The sequence below is a fragment of the Crotalus tigris genome, unplaced genomic scaffold (assembly GCF_016545835.1).
Source record: "Crotalus tigris isolate CLP2741 ecotype Arizona unplaced genomic scaffold, ASM1654583v1 scf7180000018224.911827, whole genome shotgun sequence".
Classification (NCBI taxonomy): Eukaryota; Metazoa; Chordata; class Lepidosauria; order Squamata; family Viperidae; genus Crotalus; species Crotalus tigris.
Genome location: NW_024096891.1, coordinates 231,545 through 249,818, shown reverse-complemented (window position 1 = coordinate 249,818; position 18,274 = coordinate 231,545). Strand labels below are relative to the sequence as shown.

Below are 18,274 nucleotides of genomic sequence, written 5' to 3'. Positions count from 1 at the left end.
CGTGAAGAGGATGTGTAGTGTCCCAGATAATCTTACGGACCCTGCTCAAGCAGCGCTTCTGTGCTATGTCCTGGATGGGAGGGAGGGAACTGCCAATGATGTTTTCAGCCATCCTCACCACTCTCTGCACTGCCTTCCTGTCTGAAGCAGTGATGCCTCCAAACCAGACTGTGATGCTGTATGACAGGATCCTCTCGATCGTCCCCCTGTAGAAAGTGGTCAGGACAGGGAAGGAAGATGTGCTTTTCTCATGCGGCGCAGAAAATGCAGGCGCTGCTGTGCCTGCTCCACCAGTTTCTCACTGTTGAGCGACCAAGTCAGCCTACTCGTTAGCTGTACAATGTATAAATAAAAGGGGCAGGATTTACAGTAGGATACTTCTCCCATGAATTGAGAAACTAAGTTTGAAGTGAAGGAAACTTTATCATCCTCCACCATTTTTTTAAAAGTGTGTGTGTGGCGGGAGGAGAACTGCGTGTCAGTTGCTACATAACTTCATTCAGGGTTTTAACAGTCTTCTCTGAAGTTAACCACTCAGAAAGACTTTATTGCCATTTTACAACAGGCTCCTTTATTTAAGTGAACTAAATGTCTAAGTGATTTACTTGCTATGCCTAACATAGTACTCTTGCTTCTCGTTGATGGCAATTCCTATCTGCCACAGCCAGAATGGACAAGGATAAAAACTGATGTGATTTATAATACAGACAGAAGAGAAACACCCAGTTGAGATGGGCTGGTATAAAATCTAAGCACCATCACACTGATGATAAAAATAAAGGAACTGAACAGAAATAAAAAAAAGGAAAGAAGAAAGAAAAAGTTTTTGAAGAATAATATTTCATACATTCTTTCTAGAAACACTTGAAATAGCCAACATCTAAAGAGCTACATATTCCTGAGGTGTGAAATAAAATATTACCAAAAGGAACACAGAAGGAGAGAGATCAATAATACTTCGGACAAATCAATCAATCTACTCAACCCTAAAGGGGGAGCACATTTTATCTCCTGAGCACATTGTGTGTCCAATCTCAAGACTGGAGACAAAGAAAAGGAATTAGCAGCCTGGTTTTTATCTCAGCTGAGAATCCTTACACAATTTAACCCCATTTTTATCACGTAAATTGGTTAACTAGCTTTCCAATGCAAGAATATCTAGGTCATGTCCATCAGCTACTTTGTTTTTGATTAATATCTAAAGCAATTGTGTCTCTTACCTCTCTATTCAACATTGCCCTCTTCTCCATGTATCCTCCTACCACTTCACTCACTCCAAAAAGTATACCTATAGTACTGTATTTTATGAGCTACCAACCCTAATTTAAGCCTCCCCACAGCATTGTCCGTGCATCGTCCCCATCTCTTTTCCAACTGACCTGTGTTTCACAAAACACCATGGTCTGTGATCACAAAATACCATGGTTCATCACAAATTTACCACACTGGGTAAATTTCATTACATCCCTGTCCTTTGGAGGAAGATAAATGCACATGGAGAGCCAATCTGGTGTAGACGTTAGGTGATCAAGCTAAAAGATAGAAGACCATGAGTTCTAGTCCCACCTGAGGCACAAAGCTAGCTGGAAGACCTTGGGCCAGTCTCTCCAGGTCCTAAGCCAGCCCTAGGCAATGAGAAACCACTTCCAAAATATTGCCAAGAAAACTGCAGAGATTTGTATAGTGACTCAAAGGTGCATATGTGTGACTCAAAAGAATTTATTTAATTATATGCACATACACAAAACCACACTAGCCTTGACTATCATTCATAGATTTCTACATGGTGGAATGAAGCTTTGGTATAGATTTCTTAGCCAACATGGTAGAAAATGCATGCTATTGATTAATGTCTCCAATATTCATTTTCCTTCACCAATGCAGAGATAATTAGTTTGCCAGGATAGCACATAGTACCATTATGCCAGCAAGATGATAAGTTAGCAAGAGTTAGGTTAGTAGATAAGTGTTTTCTTCATTGCATTTGTTACACAGCTACATCGCTGGGAATTTATAGATGAGCACCCCTTTTATAGTGTTTATTGAACGCGGTTCTATGGAAGAACCTGCATCAGAGGTTATAGAACATGGTAATTTTTTGTGTACACCCTTTGAAAGATTACCTGCAAACTCCTGTAGCTCCATTAGTAGTTCCTGCAGCTTCTGCCACTAACAGCTCTTGGAAAAATGAATAAGATTAACACATATATAATTCATGGACCTATGATGGTGTAATGGAATTCTTCTGCTCAGAGAACCCATTTGTCATTCACTCGTGAATGTCACTGTCTCCACCAGGATTGTGACTGATAGTTGTATGTGAAGGGTTTTGCAACACTTAGGACAGAGGTCCCCAACCTTCTGAGCACCAGGGACCAGTTCTGTGGAGAAAGGTTTTCCACGGACTGGAGAGTACATGGTTTTGTGTGCTGCTGTATCCCACGGATGGGGCTTTGCTTGTTTGTGCGGAGCAGATGCTGGCATGCCATGGCCTGGTACCAGTCCACGGACCGGGGTTTGGGGACCCCTGACTTAGGAAGTAATTCAGAAAAAAGTACTCCGTGGAGCATTGGTCCATGAACATAGTACTTCCCTACATCTCTTTAAAGCAGCTATGTCCTTCCCTGGGGACCCCTGGCTGATTTAAAGAGTTGCAGATGAGCAACTCTGCAAGCTATAACACATCTTTTAAAAACTGAATTCAAAGTAACCCTGTTATTTGTAGTTTTTTTTTTTAGTAATTCTGTGGGTTGGTATAATACAGCTTTCCCCCAACTCAGTGCTTTCCAAGACTACCATCCCCAAAGAAAAGGATGTAGTAAATAAATACTTTTTGTCTGACTGGAATCAAATATTATAGAAACCCTTGGATTGTTAAGTAGTTCAGAGTTGGGTGACTTCACTAAACTAAAATCAGAGTTAAATTCACAGTGGCTGAGTTCACATAACATACTAAAATGAAACCAAGGGGAACAGATTATGGTTTAATTTGCATGCTATGTGAATGCAAATTCTTTTCTCCACCCTTCCGGAAAAATGACTTTCCATGGAGAGAAGACTCTTTTTCCAAGAAGAGACTCTTCCTGGAGAAGAGAATCCAGCTTCTCTTCTCCACTCTTCTCTCTCTATACCAGTGGTTCTCAACCTTTTAAATGCCGCGATCCCCAACCGGTCGTAAGTCGAGGACTACTCAACTGGTGCAGCACTGTTTGCAGAATGGGACTTTTGGCGGGCTCAAGATTTAAGAGAGTAAAAGGGAGTAGCCCAGCTAAGGAAAAGGGGAAAAAAATGGCGGACTGCATTGTTTGGCGACCCCCGTGAAATGGTCGTTCGACCCCAAATGGGGTCCCGACCCACAGGTTGAGAACCACTGCCTTATACCAATGACTGCATCTCTAAGGATCCTTCTGTTCAAGTACCGAAATTTTCAGAGGATGCAACAGTCATTGATCTCATTCAAGACAGTGATGAATCTGCTTATAGATGGGAGGTTGAACAACTGGCCCTGTGATGTAGCCTGAGCAATCTGGAGCTGAATATGCTTAAAACTGTAGAATGGAGAGTAGATTTTAGGAGGAACCTTTCTATGTACCACCTCTTACTATATTTGACAGCACAGTATCAGCGGTAGAATCCTTCACGGTTTTGGGTTCTATAATCTCCCAGGATTCGAAATGGACATCTAACATTAGAACCATCATCAAAAAGGCATGACAAAGAATGTTCTTCTTGCATCAACCTAGGAACTTCTGATTGCCCCAGGCTCTGTTCATTCAGTTCTACAGAGGAATTATTGAATCTGTCATTTGTACTTCTATAACTGTCTGGTTTGGTATAGCAAGTAAACAGGACAAGTACAGATTTCAAAAGATAGTTAGGTCTGCAGATAAAAGAATTGCAACCAGCCTGTCTTCCATAGAAAACCTATATATAATGCAGTTCAGAAGGAGGGCTGAGAAAATACCTACAGACCCCTCAAAACCTGGACATAACGTGTTTCAAATCCTCACCTCAGGATGGCGCTAGAGGGCATTACATGCCAAAACAACTAGACACTGAGACAGTTTTTTCCCATGTGCCATCCCTCCTGTTGAACACTTTATCCTATCCTATCCTATCCTATCCTATATCTTATCCTATCCTTTGACAAAATGGACCCTCCCTCCAAAAATTATATTCCATCTTTCTAATGCATATTCCTCTGTGAATGTACAAAAGATTAAAGGGAATAAATTTGAGAGCCTTTCCATGAAGGATTATTCAACTGAAAAAAGAATTAACTGATTTTCCACTTCTGGAAAATAGAAAATGGAAAGAACAAAATTAAAAAAATAACATGAATTTTCCATACAAGTTACCACAGTAATTTGATGATCGTGATGATTGGCAAACACATAGTTTCGCTTTTGTTTTTTCCCCAATTCCTTTGTTCCAAATACAGCAGGTTGAAGTGAATATTGTAATTCATTAGCTCTGCATCCTTTCGATCACAGCATTGTAACCACAAGAACATGGCCTTACAACCAAATTCACAGATGCTTAGAGCAAATATGTCAACCTCTTTATTTCCTCCCCCTCTTTCGAGCATGACTTTAAAGTAGTATTAATGTGCAAATCCAACACTTAATGGGTCTCTAATAGCTTCTGATTTGCTTGGAATTTCATTTGGGGAGGGAAATCTAGAAATACCGATAATAAGAGAGCTACAAAGAGAATGTTTACAGGTATCAATTAAAGTACCTCTTTTGTTCTGAAAATGTGGAGGGTTTTTTAAAAAAAGTGATATAGTAGTATTAGATATAGTAACATTGTGGTCAAATGACTCTGCTTTTATTAAGCAACGGCATTAAAAATGAAGGGCTGGGCAGAGTGGACAGTGTTAGAAACATCAGTTAAATTTCTAAAGGTGCTGTGATGCCCAGAGGCATATTGTTATTTATGTTTATATTATAGAAACAGAATGATACATCATCAATTATGAAAGAAAATTAGAATTATTGTCAAGACAGATGCTAATATTTGCTACTATGACTGTCTATAAGTGTGCCACCAGAATGCCTATCTTGGGACTGGGTTCACCAATCCAGGTCTATATGGATTGCTTATACTAAAAACAAAACAAAGCAAAAACAAACAAATAAACAAAAAAATGGAGATGGCCATCATAAATCACATCTAAATCATAGGAAGAAAACTGCAGAAATGAACCACAGGAATTGAGGCTGATTCTGCAATACCTTTCTTTTTCTAATATCTCTCAATGCTAACTAGGGCAGAGCTAAATGGATATTATATGTCTGCACTGTAGCAAATATATCACCAATGCCCTGGTAAGGCCACACTTGGAATACTGCATCCAGTTTTGGTCACCACAATCTAAAAAAGATGTTGAGACTTTTTCAGAGAAGAGCAACAAAGATGATTAGGGGACTGGAGGCTAAAACATATAAGGAACAGTTGCCAAAACTGGGTATGAAGAGAAGAACAAGGGGGGACATGATAGCAGTGTTCCAATATCTCAGGGGCTGCCACAAAGAAGAGGGAGTCAAGCTATTCTCTGAAGCTCCTGAAGGCAGGACAAGAAGCAATGGATGGAAACCAGTCAAAGAGAGAAGCAACCTATAATTAAGGAGAAACTTCCTGACAGTTAGAACAATTAATCAGCGGAACAACCTGCTTCCAGAAGCTGTGACTGCTCCAACACTGGAAGTTTTTAAGAAGAGACTGGACAGCCATTTGTCTGAAATAGTATAGGGCAGGGGTAGGCAACCATGACTCTTTTATGACTGAGCCAGGAATTCTGGGAGTTGAAGTCCACAAGTCATAAAAGAGCCAAGGTTGCCTACCCCTGGTATAAGGTTTCCTTTCTGAGTAGGGGGTTGGACTCAATGACCTGCAAGGTCCCTTCCATCATCATCATCATCGGCGTCGTTGTCATTGTCGTTGTTGTTATTACCTCCAAGATCCCTTCCAACTTTATTACTATTACTCATACAGCACATGATGTGAGTTCAACTCTTGATTAGATTTTCTTGGAAAAATAAAAAAAAATACTTTTATTGTGGGTTGGTGTTTCCAACTGGTTATACTGGTAGTACTATTAAAGTTTTTGTCTTCTGTTCAATTGTGTCCGATTTAAGTATATTGCTGAGAGTTACACTGACCATAAAACAATCCTTTCTCTCTTTTGTCTCCTTTATTTAGAGAGTGGTTAAGCAATCATTTGTGGGGCTTTTAGGTCCTTTCATAAACTGAGTTAAAATCTTAGGACTGTGAGGGATGTTGGAGGTCTTCTAATCCAACTTCCTGCTCAAAGCAGGAGACCCTATATGAGGGGTCTCAAACTTGACAAGTTTAAGACTTATGGACATCAATCAACTCCCAGAATTCCTCAGTCAGCCATGCTGGCTGGGGAATTCTGGTAGTTGAAGTCCACAAGTCTTAAACTTGCCAAGTTTGGAGACCTCTGCTTTATACCAATCCAGTCAAATGGTTGCCCAGTCCATTTTGAAAACCTCCAGTGATGGAGCATCCACAACTGCAGGAGGCAAACTATTCCACTGAGCTATTTGTAGAGATGTATAAAACCTATCATTGTAGGAATGGACTACTCTGGGTTATTATGGACCAGGCTGGTTTGGCCTCTCAGGGGAATGGTCTAGTTGTATTCTGGAACTTTTATCTTCTGAAATGAAGCAGTTAATATTGTGCCCAACCCACCTGCAGTGTGACCATGAAAGTCTTCCAACTGGAAGATTTCACTTTCAGAACATTGCTGGATCATCTTTGAAATAATGAGATGAATTTGTTCCATATCCAAACCAGAACATTCTGGAGTTTTTGGAAAATCAAGACTTGAAGATTAGATAGCTGTCCTTTCACAAATTGGTTGCTTTAGTGAGTACAACCACCGGTGGGCTTGCTTCCAACCCTGGAATGCATCCACCCACCATATTTATTTCTTAAGGATGCCTCAGTAGGCTATATGAAGCACAGAGATGGAAATAAGCACCATACGAAGATGCCTGCTTTCCTCTGCAACTTACCAAGCTTCACAGGTGTTATGATTTCTAATTAAAATAACCTAAAATAAATTCAGGCTCGGTGTAGCTGGCAGCTTGCTGAATTCTGGGTAGGTGTGCTAGTGACATCTTTTACTTAAAGTGCATTGGCACAAGCCTTAATTCTTAATTACTATTATGCATAAATAACCAAAAAATAAATTGTGATGTCCCACTAACTCGGTTCTTTCTGTTTGCATTGTAATGTCCCATACAAATATATAAATGGCGGAGTTTGTATCATGAGGTCACTGCATTTTTTGCCACATGTCTCTGTGGATGTCACTCATTCAACTCTGCAACTGTTGTAAAATGTTCGTTATGACCATGGTCCTGTTTCCTGACCAAACTTACAGTAGACCTCTCCTTTTGATTTCCTTCTAGCTGTCTGAGGGAAAACTGAGAAGTCCCAGACTAGAAAGAAATGTTATGTTCATCAATTTGCTATACTGTATTCCCTGTAGCATCATAAGCAAGCAAATGAAACTTACACCTTGCACTGCTGTTCTCATCATTAAGAAAAATTTTGGGGAGGTGTTGTGCCTTTGAGTCACTGTTAATTCCTGGAGTCTGCCTGGGATTGTCTTTGCAGTTTTCCTGCCAAGATTTGGGAAACAGTTTGTCACTGTCTCCTTCCTAGAATTGAGACTGAGTCACAAAAGATCACTTGCTGGTTTCATGCTTAAAGCAGGACCAGAACTCATGGTCTCCAGCCTGACGTCTTAACCACTACATCAAACTGGATGTGACCTAAGGAGTGCTGGACTAGACACCAGGAGGCTATTAGTTCTTCTAGTACCACCTTAGGTATGAAAGTAACTTTAGGCCTCAGAAGACTGTGAATTTCTAGTCCTGCCTTTGGGCCTGTCACTCTTTCTCAGCCCAACCCACCTCACAGGATTATTTGTTGTTGTGGTAAAATAGGAGGAGGAAGAACTATTATGTGTGCTCACCACTCTGAGTTACTTATAAAGTAATAAAGGCAGAATAAACCAATTTTAAACACATTTTTTATTTGTTATAACTTATTATTCCCTCTCTTTATTGTTGATGGATTAATGGAGGAGAAGAAGCAGGGATGAAAATAGTTTAGATAACTCTGCGGTGAGATCTTAGGTAATGTATCTTGAGAGAATTGGGCAAGAAAAGCATGGTCAAAACACCCTACAGAGAGAGGGAAACACACTCATGGAATTGGGAAATGATATACTCATTATTTAAAAACAGGATTGGATAATCTGTCAGCCCAGAATCCTATGCAGCCCTCAAAGCACATTTTTTTGTGAATTTGTTCTCTTTGTCTCCTCTTGGCCAACAGTCCTGCAAATTTTGGCAGTCATAAATATAGAAAGTAGGCAGTGTAATATCTTGAGCTTTCAAAATACAGAACAAGGGTACTGCTCCTTAAAATACACAAAAGTAAAGAATCCTTGAGTCAGGTTCTACTGTTACTGACCACATGATTGTATAGTTATTTTAGCAACAATATAATGTTAGTTTGCTATTAGATTGTTTTTTTTCCAAGTGCTTCTTCAACATTCCAATCTAACTTATGTAGGATTTCCTGATGGTCCTGTGTCCAGGAACAGCAATACACTAGCAGTTAGACTTATGATATATATTGCTTCATAGTGCTGTACAGCCCTTTCTAAGCAGTTTACAGAGTCAGCATATCGCCCCCAACAATCTGGGTACTCATTCTATTAACTTCAGAAGGATGGAAGGCTGAGTCAACCTTGAGCTGGTCAGGATCGAATTCCTGGCTGTAAGTAGAGTTAGCCTGCAATACTATTGTGCCATCACAGCTCATTCATAATCAGATCTGACTTGCATAGTTTTTCCAAATTAGCGAAAGTTAACTAGAAGGTAATTCATGATTAAAGTAGCCACTTCCCCATACCTCCTCGAACTTTAGGGAAAAAAGGGAAAATTCTAGCGATTCTCCCACACCCACTTTGCCTCATGGCTCCTCCCTCTGGACTTTCCAGTCCAAATTACATCACTGTTATTCCAGCTAAGTAAAGGATGTTTATCCCATTTAAAAGGCTAAACTCTCCTTCAAAGTAAGGCTGATTCCAGTGTAAAGGAGCAAAGCTGATTTCAGGGAGCCTAGTTTTGAATCACTCCTAACATCAGATCCAAATTGCCTTTAAATGATCCTTAAAACAACATTCACTTGTGTCACAGAGAAATCAAGCTGAGATAGATTTCAGTCCAAGCTGTTTATATAAAAAAAAACTAAAACAAAAGAGAAAACCCCGCTATTTAATTTTTTAACATAATCCTAGCAGCCAGAATGTGACAACTCTCTGTGGCCAGTTCACTGTGGCCAATTCGCCACCTCGGGACAACTTGCTGCAGGACAACTTAATGTGAGGTAACTATAATATTAGGAATAATATTGATAATACTAATAATATTACTGGTAATATCAAGAGAGGAACAGGTCTAGAGTACAATTATCTTGCATTAAGTTGTCCCACAGTGAGTTGTCCCATGGCGAGTTGGCAGTGACGACTTGGCTGTGGTGAGCTGTCCTTGACTCCCTACCACCTTGGCTGTTTTATGATTCGTGGACTTCAATTCCCAGAATTCCTGAGTCAGCTATGCTGGCTCAGGAATTCTAGGAGTTGAAGTCCACGAGTCATAAAAGAGCCAAGGTTGCCTACCCCTGCCCTAGCAGCAATCCTTCCATGTCTCCTCAAATCCAAATCATGTTCCCACCAGCTACCACCAGCCTGGAAAGTGTTACCATATGATGGCCTCTAAGATAGATGGCAATCCAGTCACCTCCCTTGCTTAAATTTGCAAAGTGGAAGTGTCGCACAACTTTTGTGCTTCTTGTTGCTGCAAAAGAGCACTTGCTGAATTTGGGGCTGCAAAGCTCTCTGAAGTCTTACCCACCCACCTCCAAAGAAAAATTCTTTCCTCAACCATTTTTATAGTTCAGAGAACCTGAAAGGAAGGAGGTCAGACTACATGGCCTCCCAAATCAAGTAATGCATCACAAAAGCATTTCACATTTGAAAAGTTGTCTGTGTTTACCCCGATACGATGGATAGGAAAAGAAGTGATAGGAGAAAAACCTTACCAGCTGATTCTGCGGGCCCATGTACTGTAGTCCTGAAGCAGGCTGATTTTGGAGCATTTTCTGGAGCATGATCTTTTGCTGTAAAGCTAAGGATACGTTGGGGGGCCTTTGGAGATGCTGAGTTTGGAGAGATTGTGCAGAATGTGGCTGCTGCTGCTGCGAAGTTTGTGGTTGAACCGCTGAGTTAGACAGCTGTTGGGGTGGCTGCTGTGCATAGTGGACAAGAGAAGGTTTATGTGGGGCTCCCAAACCAGAAGACATCTGCTTGTTGGCTTGTTCTGAGCTGAAATGAAACAAAGGCTTGATACTGTTCTGAGGTTCCTCCAGTGACACCTGATTGTTGTTTAGATAATTTCTGGGGATGTCTTGAGACTTTCGGGGCATTACCATGTTGACAGAACTTCCCTGGGGCATGGAGTTTGGCCGGTAGGTGTAACTGTTCATTCCTTTGGATGGAGTCCCATTGACTGGGATACCAGATATTGCGGGACCTTGTGGACTGAACTGTTGTTGCTGGTGGAAAGATGGACTAGACATCTTCTCCTGCACAAACGACCCAGAAGGTGGTTCTGTAGATGACAAACCAGGCCAGGATGTTGCCGATTGACTTTGCTGGCACTGCTGAATCAGAGCATGCTGTTGCCTGTTTGCTGCTATTTGTTTCAATTGCTGGGCATGAGAAACTTCTTGCCAATTGGCCAATGGCCGAGGGGGAACTGATGTCCCTTGAGAGGGAGGAGTCTGAGTCTGAGGTACTGAAGGAATGGGAGATGAGGTGGACATAGCAGCACCAGATATAGTGAAAGCTGAGTCTGTAGAAGGAGGCCTCATCTGAGGTGATCCCACCGAAGCCTGGTTCAATCCCGGTGAATACTCTTGTTTGATCACCATTTTGTCTATCTGCAAGGAAGAGGATTGGGCAGGGGTTCCTCTCTGGATCTGGTGACCAATGTCAATGTTAAATGGTTCATCTTGCTTGATGGTGGCATTTATCATGTTCTCTAATTCAAGATCACTCATGGGGGGCACAGAAATATTACTCAGTTCATTGAATAGCTCCTGAAGTTCTGGGTCCATCAACTGTTCCGCCGTGTCTTCTCCATATCTGTTAGGAAAAACACTGTTCTGGGATGTCGGACCATCCATATGCTTACTACAAGAAATTGTCTCCCCGGGTTCCTTTTTGACCTCTTTTAGGGTCATGTTAAACATCCCGTTTGCCCCAGAATGACTGTTGTTGGTTGAGCTGTCCATTTTCCTTGGAGCACCTTGTCCAACTGAGAATGATCCCAACACTGACTGGTTTGGGCAATTGTTACCACACTGACCACGTCCCATGGAAAGGTTATTATCACCACCTCGGATTCGCTTAATATCCAGGAAAGTATTGTCAGCAATGCCATTTGATCTCTTGTTATTGCCTGGTGTCAGATTTACCACCAGTTTTCTCTTCAAGGAACCCTGGAGCTGAAGGGGAAAAAAAAAAAGATTCTTTAGTTGGAGTTTAAAAAAAAGTGCAGTTTTACAAAAATTAGTCACGATTGCCCACTGCCACAAAAATGACTAAAACAACGGCATCTTAAAGTTATTACAACATGTCCATTTCAGATACACAGAGTATTACCTTAAAACAGAAATTTATATAAATATTTACAGTTGGAGGGAGGAAAAATAAGACGTCTTTATTGCACATAGATAAATAAAGGTAAAGACCATTTATTGGGTATATAACAATTTGAAGCTTGTAATTTGATTCTAGTATTTTCCCAGAATGGATATTGTAGCAATATTTTTTTTATCAGTAGGATACAACAATGAAACCTTGTTCTTACTGATACAAGTAGTCCTTGACTTCTGACCACGAATGGGACTATAATTTCTGTTGCTAAGCAAGGCAGTTGCTAAGTGAATTATTCCTGATTTTAGAACTTTTTTTGCCACAGTTGTTAAATGAATTAATGCAATTGTTAAGTGAATCACACAGTCATTCAACAAATCTGGTTTCCCCCTTTAAATTCGTTTGTTGGAGATTGGCTGGAAAGGTTGCAAATGGTGATCACATGACCCCCAAGACACTACAACTGCCATAAATACATGTCTGCTGCCAACTGTCTGAATTTTGATCCCATGACCATGGGCAGGCAACCTTGGCTCTTTTATGACTCGTGGACTTCAACTCCCAGAATTCCTGAGCCAGCATGGCTCAGCTTGGAAACCTTTCCCTTTCCCTTCAGCATGGCTGGCTCAGGAATTCTGGGAGTTGAAGTCCACGAGTCATAAAAGAGCCAAGGTTGCCTACCCCTGACCATGGGGATGCTGTGACAATCATCAGTGGAAGGATTGGTTGTAAGTCAGAGTTTTTCAGTGCCACTGTAGTTTTGACCGGTCACTAAACGAATGGTTGTAAGTTAGGACCACCTACTCTAAAAATCTACCAGGACTTCCTCTGAAATCCATGCAGTACCTCTGCACAATGTTTCTGGGGTAAGTGTTTCACTCAAAACAGTTATCGTGGGAATGCAAATAAAGCTGCGTGAGTTTGTTTATGCATATTGTTTGAAGCAGAGGTCTTCAAACTTGGCTCTTTTATGACTTTTGGACTTCAACTCCCAAGATTCCTCATTCCAGAGTGCCTGGCTGAGGAATTCTGGGAGTTGAAGTCCACAAGTCATAAAAGACCCCCGTTTTGAAGCTTCAATCACACCCTCGTGTCACCATTTTGACGTTTTTTTTTTAACCTATCCTGCAGAAACACCTGACTGTAAAGGACAGTTCTGTGAGACCAGCTCTGCAGGTTCAGAGTCTAAAATTCAGTTATAACCAATGAAAGGTAACTATGGTTACAGTTACAAGATTATTAACCCAACTCTTAAGTTACTGAATAGCAGAATAGAAAAACAGTATAACAGAGTTGGGCGGGACATGGAGAGGTCTTCTAGTCCAACCCTCTGCTCTTAAAAGTCTTCAGTGTTGGGGTACCCACAACCTCTGGAGTCAAGTCATTCCACTGATTAATTGTTCTAATTCTCTGGAAATTTCTCCTTAGTTCTAGGTTGCTTCTCTCCTTGATTAGTTTCCATCCATTACTTCTTGTCCTGCCTTCAGGTGCTTTGGAGGATAGGTTGACTCCTTTTTCTTTGTGGCAAACCCTCAGATATTGGAACACTGCTACCATGCTCCATCTAGTCCAGTGGTTCTCAACCTATGGGTCGGGACCCCATTTGGGGTCGAACAACCATTTCACGGGAGTCGCCAAACAATGCAGTCCGCCATTTTTTTCCCCTTTTCCTTAGCTGTGCTACTCCCTTTTATTCTATTGGCTTTTGAAAGCCAATAGGAATTGTCCAGGCTGTCTCTGCCCTGCTGAGCCTGCCAAAAGTCCCATTCTGCAAACGGTGCTGTACCAGTTGAGTAGTCCTCGACTTACGACTGGTTGAGTAGTCCTCGACTTACGACCGGTTGGGGGGTCGCGGCATTAAAAAGGTTGAGAACCACTGATCTAGTCCTTCTTTTCATTAAACTAGACATACCCAGTTCCAGCATCCGTTCTTCATATGTTTTAGCCTCCAGTCCCCTAATCATCTTTGTTGCTCTTCTCTGCATTATTTCTACAGTCTCAACATCTTTTTTATATTGTGGCAACCAAAATTAGATGCAATATTTCAATGTAGTTTCTCTGGCCACATTCTTTCCTTCACATCAACCTGGTAAATTACATCCTTCTTTTCCCAATACTATTTACTCTCCTTTTGTAAAACCAGAATCCCTTTCTAAGACAAAGGATTCTTTCTCGCCAGTGAGAATGCTTCCGAGCAACAGAAGTCTTACTATGCATCACGCTTGTGCTCCTCCCAGAGTTCATTATTAATCTGTGTTAAAAACAAAACAGGATCTTTTCCAAATCTCAGGACTGAGATTTGAAAATAACGATAAGGACGGATATTGATTACAATTCATCCAACCACGGTTATAGATCTTCTGCTTTCACTGCTGTCTTTCAGATCCCCAAATTGTTTATAAATCTCCCAGGATATGCAAAGTGATTGGATGGTTTGGCACAGAGAGACGGAGACAATGATAATGGAGATTAAAAGAACTGCAGCTCAAGATCCTGCTTGGAGTTGATATTGGGAATCGTGAGACCCACTAAATTGTTTTCTTTTCATAATTCTGGTTATGTTTTTGCCTCTTTCAATTCAGTCCTCTTCATCCACTAAAAAGCTTTCCATCAGAATGAACGAGGGATGCGTAACTTTGAGTTCCTTGCCAAAAGTTAGGGTGGTCTCCAGAAGTTCCTCTGAAATGGTCATTTTTCACGTGATTGAAGGAAAAATAAATGAATGACAATCTATTGCATTAATTTAATAAATTTAAATTAGTCAACAGTAGGATTTGGCCAATCTTGGCCCCCTTCTTGAGTTTTCCTCCACTGAAAAACCAAGGCGAAGGCTTTGCTTGAGAAAGATTGTGACTGCCTTAACCATAAGCCTCAACCATTGGCACTTCTAAAATCCAAGCAATCCCTTGGCTTTGGGTGCAATGTATTGGACAAAGCAATTTGCCCACTCCTCTCCTGTAAAAATTACAAAGCAGATTCTCCCCACAAGTTTGGCAGAAGGATAATTTTGTTTCAAATTAAACAAACAAAATTAAATGGCTTAGCTTGGTAATTAACGTTTGGCAGCTTCTCCAAGAAACTGGGCATGTGAGAATGGAGGACGACTCTAATGAATCCATTTTATCTCCAGAAAAATGGACCTTTTGCCAACGAGGTGATTAAGATATAATACATGATTTTTATCACTTGCTTCCAAAGCTGTTCCCACCCAACCCGATGCTGGTTCAATAAAAGGAAAGAAAGAAAAAGAAACTTTGTAAACATTGACTTAATTTTGATCAGTTAATGACCTTCACTGGAAGAATAATTGGAACGATGTTCCCTTGATACACTGTAGTAAATTAAGGAGGAGGAGGGTGCCTCTCCCCCCTCCCTTGCCCACACTGAATTGCAGACACAAAAGATCAGTTTCCATAATCTCTGCAAAGTGCTGCTTTCAAAATCTCTCCCTGGTTTTGATTTCAGTGGCTGGCAAGCAGCGTTGATATCCGCTAGACAAATACGACAGTAGTTGGGTTTGAAAATATTATGTGCAATATCTAAGAGGCACAATAATGACACCGAACAGTGCAGCTATAAATAGGTCAAAGCTGTTAATCAGGACAAAGCATTCATGACTTTGGGTGAAACAAATAAAGAGTACTCCGTGTTTGTATCTAGTAGAAGTGTTCTCCCTCTTGCTCATTCATCTTGGAGAACTACCCCCTTCTTGGTCTCAGATTCTCTCAAACCAGGAATAAATTAACAATCCTTTGCTGCTAAATCGACAGAAATTAATGTCAATGTAGATTACCAGGGGATATGAAGCCAGAGTGATGTAAGCAGAACCAGAAAGTAGAGGAGAGGCAGAGACCGAGGGAGGGAGGGAGAGAGGGAAGGAAGGGAGGGAGGGAGGGAGGGAGGAAAGACAGGAGGGAGGGAGGGAGGAAGGGAGGAAAGGAAGGGAAGGAGGGAGGAAAGGAAGGACAGGAGGAAAGGAGGAAGGAAGGAAGGAAGGAAGGAGGGAGGGAGGGAGGGAGGGAGAAACTTGCTTTAATTTTATTAGTCATTCTGTGTATCAGATTTAAAGTCAGACAGCTAGCTTCCCCAGCCCAGCCTGACAATTGTGAGCAATTGGGAGTTTCTAGAGCAGGCATGCTAGCCAAAGGGCCAGGATGTTTCAAAAAGGGTGAAGCATTCTTCTTCACTTATCGCTACAAGATTCTCCTCCATCATTTTTGGCACTGCAGGGAGAGGGAGGTGGAATCAGAGTAGGTAACTAGAGGTGGGTAAACAGGGAAGTGCAAAAAAAAAAAAATCAAGATATTGGCCAGAACTTTGCAATTGAAGCCCATAAAAAAAGGATGGGGCTTTGATTGCATTGCATAGTTGTAGCTGGCATATCTATCTATCTATCTATCTATCTATCTATCTATCTATCTATCTATCTATCTATCTATCTATCTAGTTTTTTATCAACAAGAATAAAATGCAAAAAAGAAAAAAACATATATTCAACAGTAGCAACAACAGCAAAAGGAAAAAATTGTGAACAAAAAAAAAGAAAAAAATAACCCAAATATTAAATAAATGTATTATTAAACATATGAATCCACCGTGGCTGGATGCTGAAGAAAAAAAAAAAGAAAAACTGATAGATTCTCCTTCCCATTACATAATGGGTCTGCAAATAATTATAAGCTTTCCCATCCTGATTTAACAAAAAGACTATATTAAATAAACAAATGTTCCAAGTGAGGGGAACTCTATCTGGTAATCAAATCAACCCAACATCGGATAATAGTATATATGTAAAAAAAGAAAGAAAAAAAAGTCAACAAGTTAACCCAAATATTACGCTAATCTTCAAATCCCTCTGTTAACCATCTGCTATTTATTTAACGCGTAGAAAGTCCACAAACGGCTTCCAGTCTCTTATAAAACTATCTAGTCCATTATCTTTAATCAAAGCAGTTAGTTTAACTAACTATATTTTGCCTTTTTTGACCTCTCCCTCAAAGACACCCTGTAATCTGGTCTATTATTAGGTGGATACATGGTTTACTCTCTGAGTATCTTTAATCTGAAGACAGCAAAGGCATACATGGAATCTTCAGTATTTCATAGTTTTCTGATAGTGTGTGATAGAGTGCAAAACAGTAATGTAGCTTTTAAAAGAGTAAGTCTGACATAGTTTTTTTTTTTTTAAAAAAATACTCTACTTCTAACCCATTGCTTCTTGGTCTACCTGGCCCATAAATGTAGACCAAGGGTCTTCAAACTGGCTGGCTAAGGAATTCTGGGAGTTGAAGTCCACAAGTCATAAAACGGCCAAGTTTGAAGAATCCTGATTGTAGACTATGATTAGAGTTCTGGGCTAATTGGCTCAGAAGTTCTAACTGACTCAAGTAATGGTTCTTTGGGATATGCCAGTGTTAGTATTACTCTATACTGCTTTGGTAAGACCACACTTGGAATACTCCATCCAGGTTTGATCACCAAGATAGAAAAAGAGATGTTGAGACTCTAGAAAGAGTGCAGAGAAGAGCAACAAAGATAATTAAGGGACTGGAGGCTGAAACATACAAAGAACGGTTGTCGGAACTGAGTACATATAGTCTAGCGTTTTGGTAAATTCTGTTTTTTTAAGATAGTCCTCAATTTTTTCTGAAGAAATATCTTGTCCTTTATACAAACTGGAATAATATATGCATTCGCCCATCACTTGTCGTGGCCTGGCACTGGGCCATGGACTCAGGGTTGGGGACCCCTGCATTAATACATCTTCTTCTTCTTGAATTCCTAATATTATTTTCTACTCTTTTTTCCCCTCATGTTTATATGCCAGCCATTTCCTGGATTTATTTACAAGCTCAAAATTCTTTTGTTTCACATAGTTCAACTTAGTTTCTATTTCCCTCACAGTTACTATAGATAATTGTTGTAAATGTTTAATCTGATATATAATGGCTCTATCTACAGGTGGGTTTTTTTGTAAAGCATCTTACTTCTTTTTAATTTTATCCAAAATAGCCTGCATTTTTCTTGGGCCTTCTTTTTTAGCTCTCAATTATGTTGAAGTAAAAAAAAAACAAAACCCTCCTCTCATAAAAGCTTTGCAGGGACTCTAAACCTTCTTTAAGTCCATACCTTATCTAAGTTATTGTCAAAAAAAATCAGTTTCTTCTTATATAAATCTACCATCAAGTCCTTCTGTAATAACTCTTCATTTAATCTCCACCTTTTAAAAATTGGAGACTTTCTCTTAAGTATCACTCTGACAGGGTTGTGGTCACAAAAAGGGAAAATGTCCACTTTAAGAATTTTTTTTTTTTTTTTGCAAGATAACCCTTGCAAGTAAGTCAGTGTTTTTCAAACTAGGCAACTTTAAAATGTGTGGACTTCAATTCTCAGAATTCCCAGCATCCATCTAAAAGTTGCCAAGCTTGAAAAATGCTGTCACAGTAATGACCATCACCTTAGTTCTTTTTGGGGGGGGCCCACTATAATTCTACCTTTTTACAA

The 18,274-nt window shown here is 40.3% G+C and overlaps 1 protein-coding gene across 1 annotated transcript in view; it reads right to left on the bottom strand.

Annotated features, from left to right (window-relative positions):
- The window catches only part of MAML2 (mastermind like transcriptional coactivator 2), a 204,343-nt gene that overhangs the window by 44,211 nt on the left and 141,858 nt on the right, over positions 1–18,274 (bottom strand). The window contains exon 2 of the mRNA XM_039349059.1: positions 10,153–11,619. Within this exon, the coding sequence (XP_039204993.1) occupies positions 10,153–11,619 (1,467 nt within the window). The remainder of the gene's footprint in view (positions 1–10,152; positions 11,620–18,274) is intronic.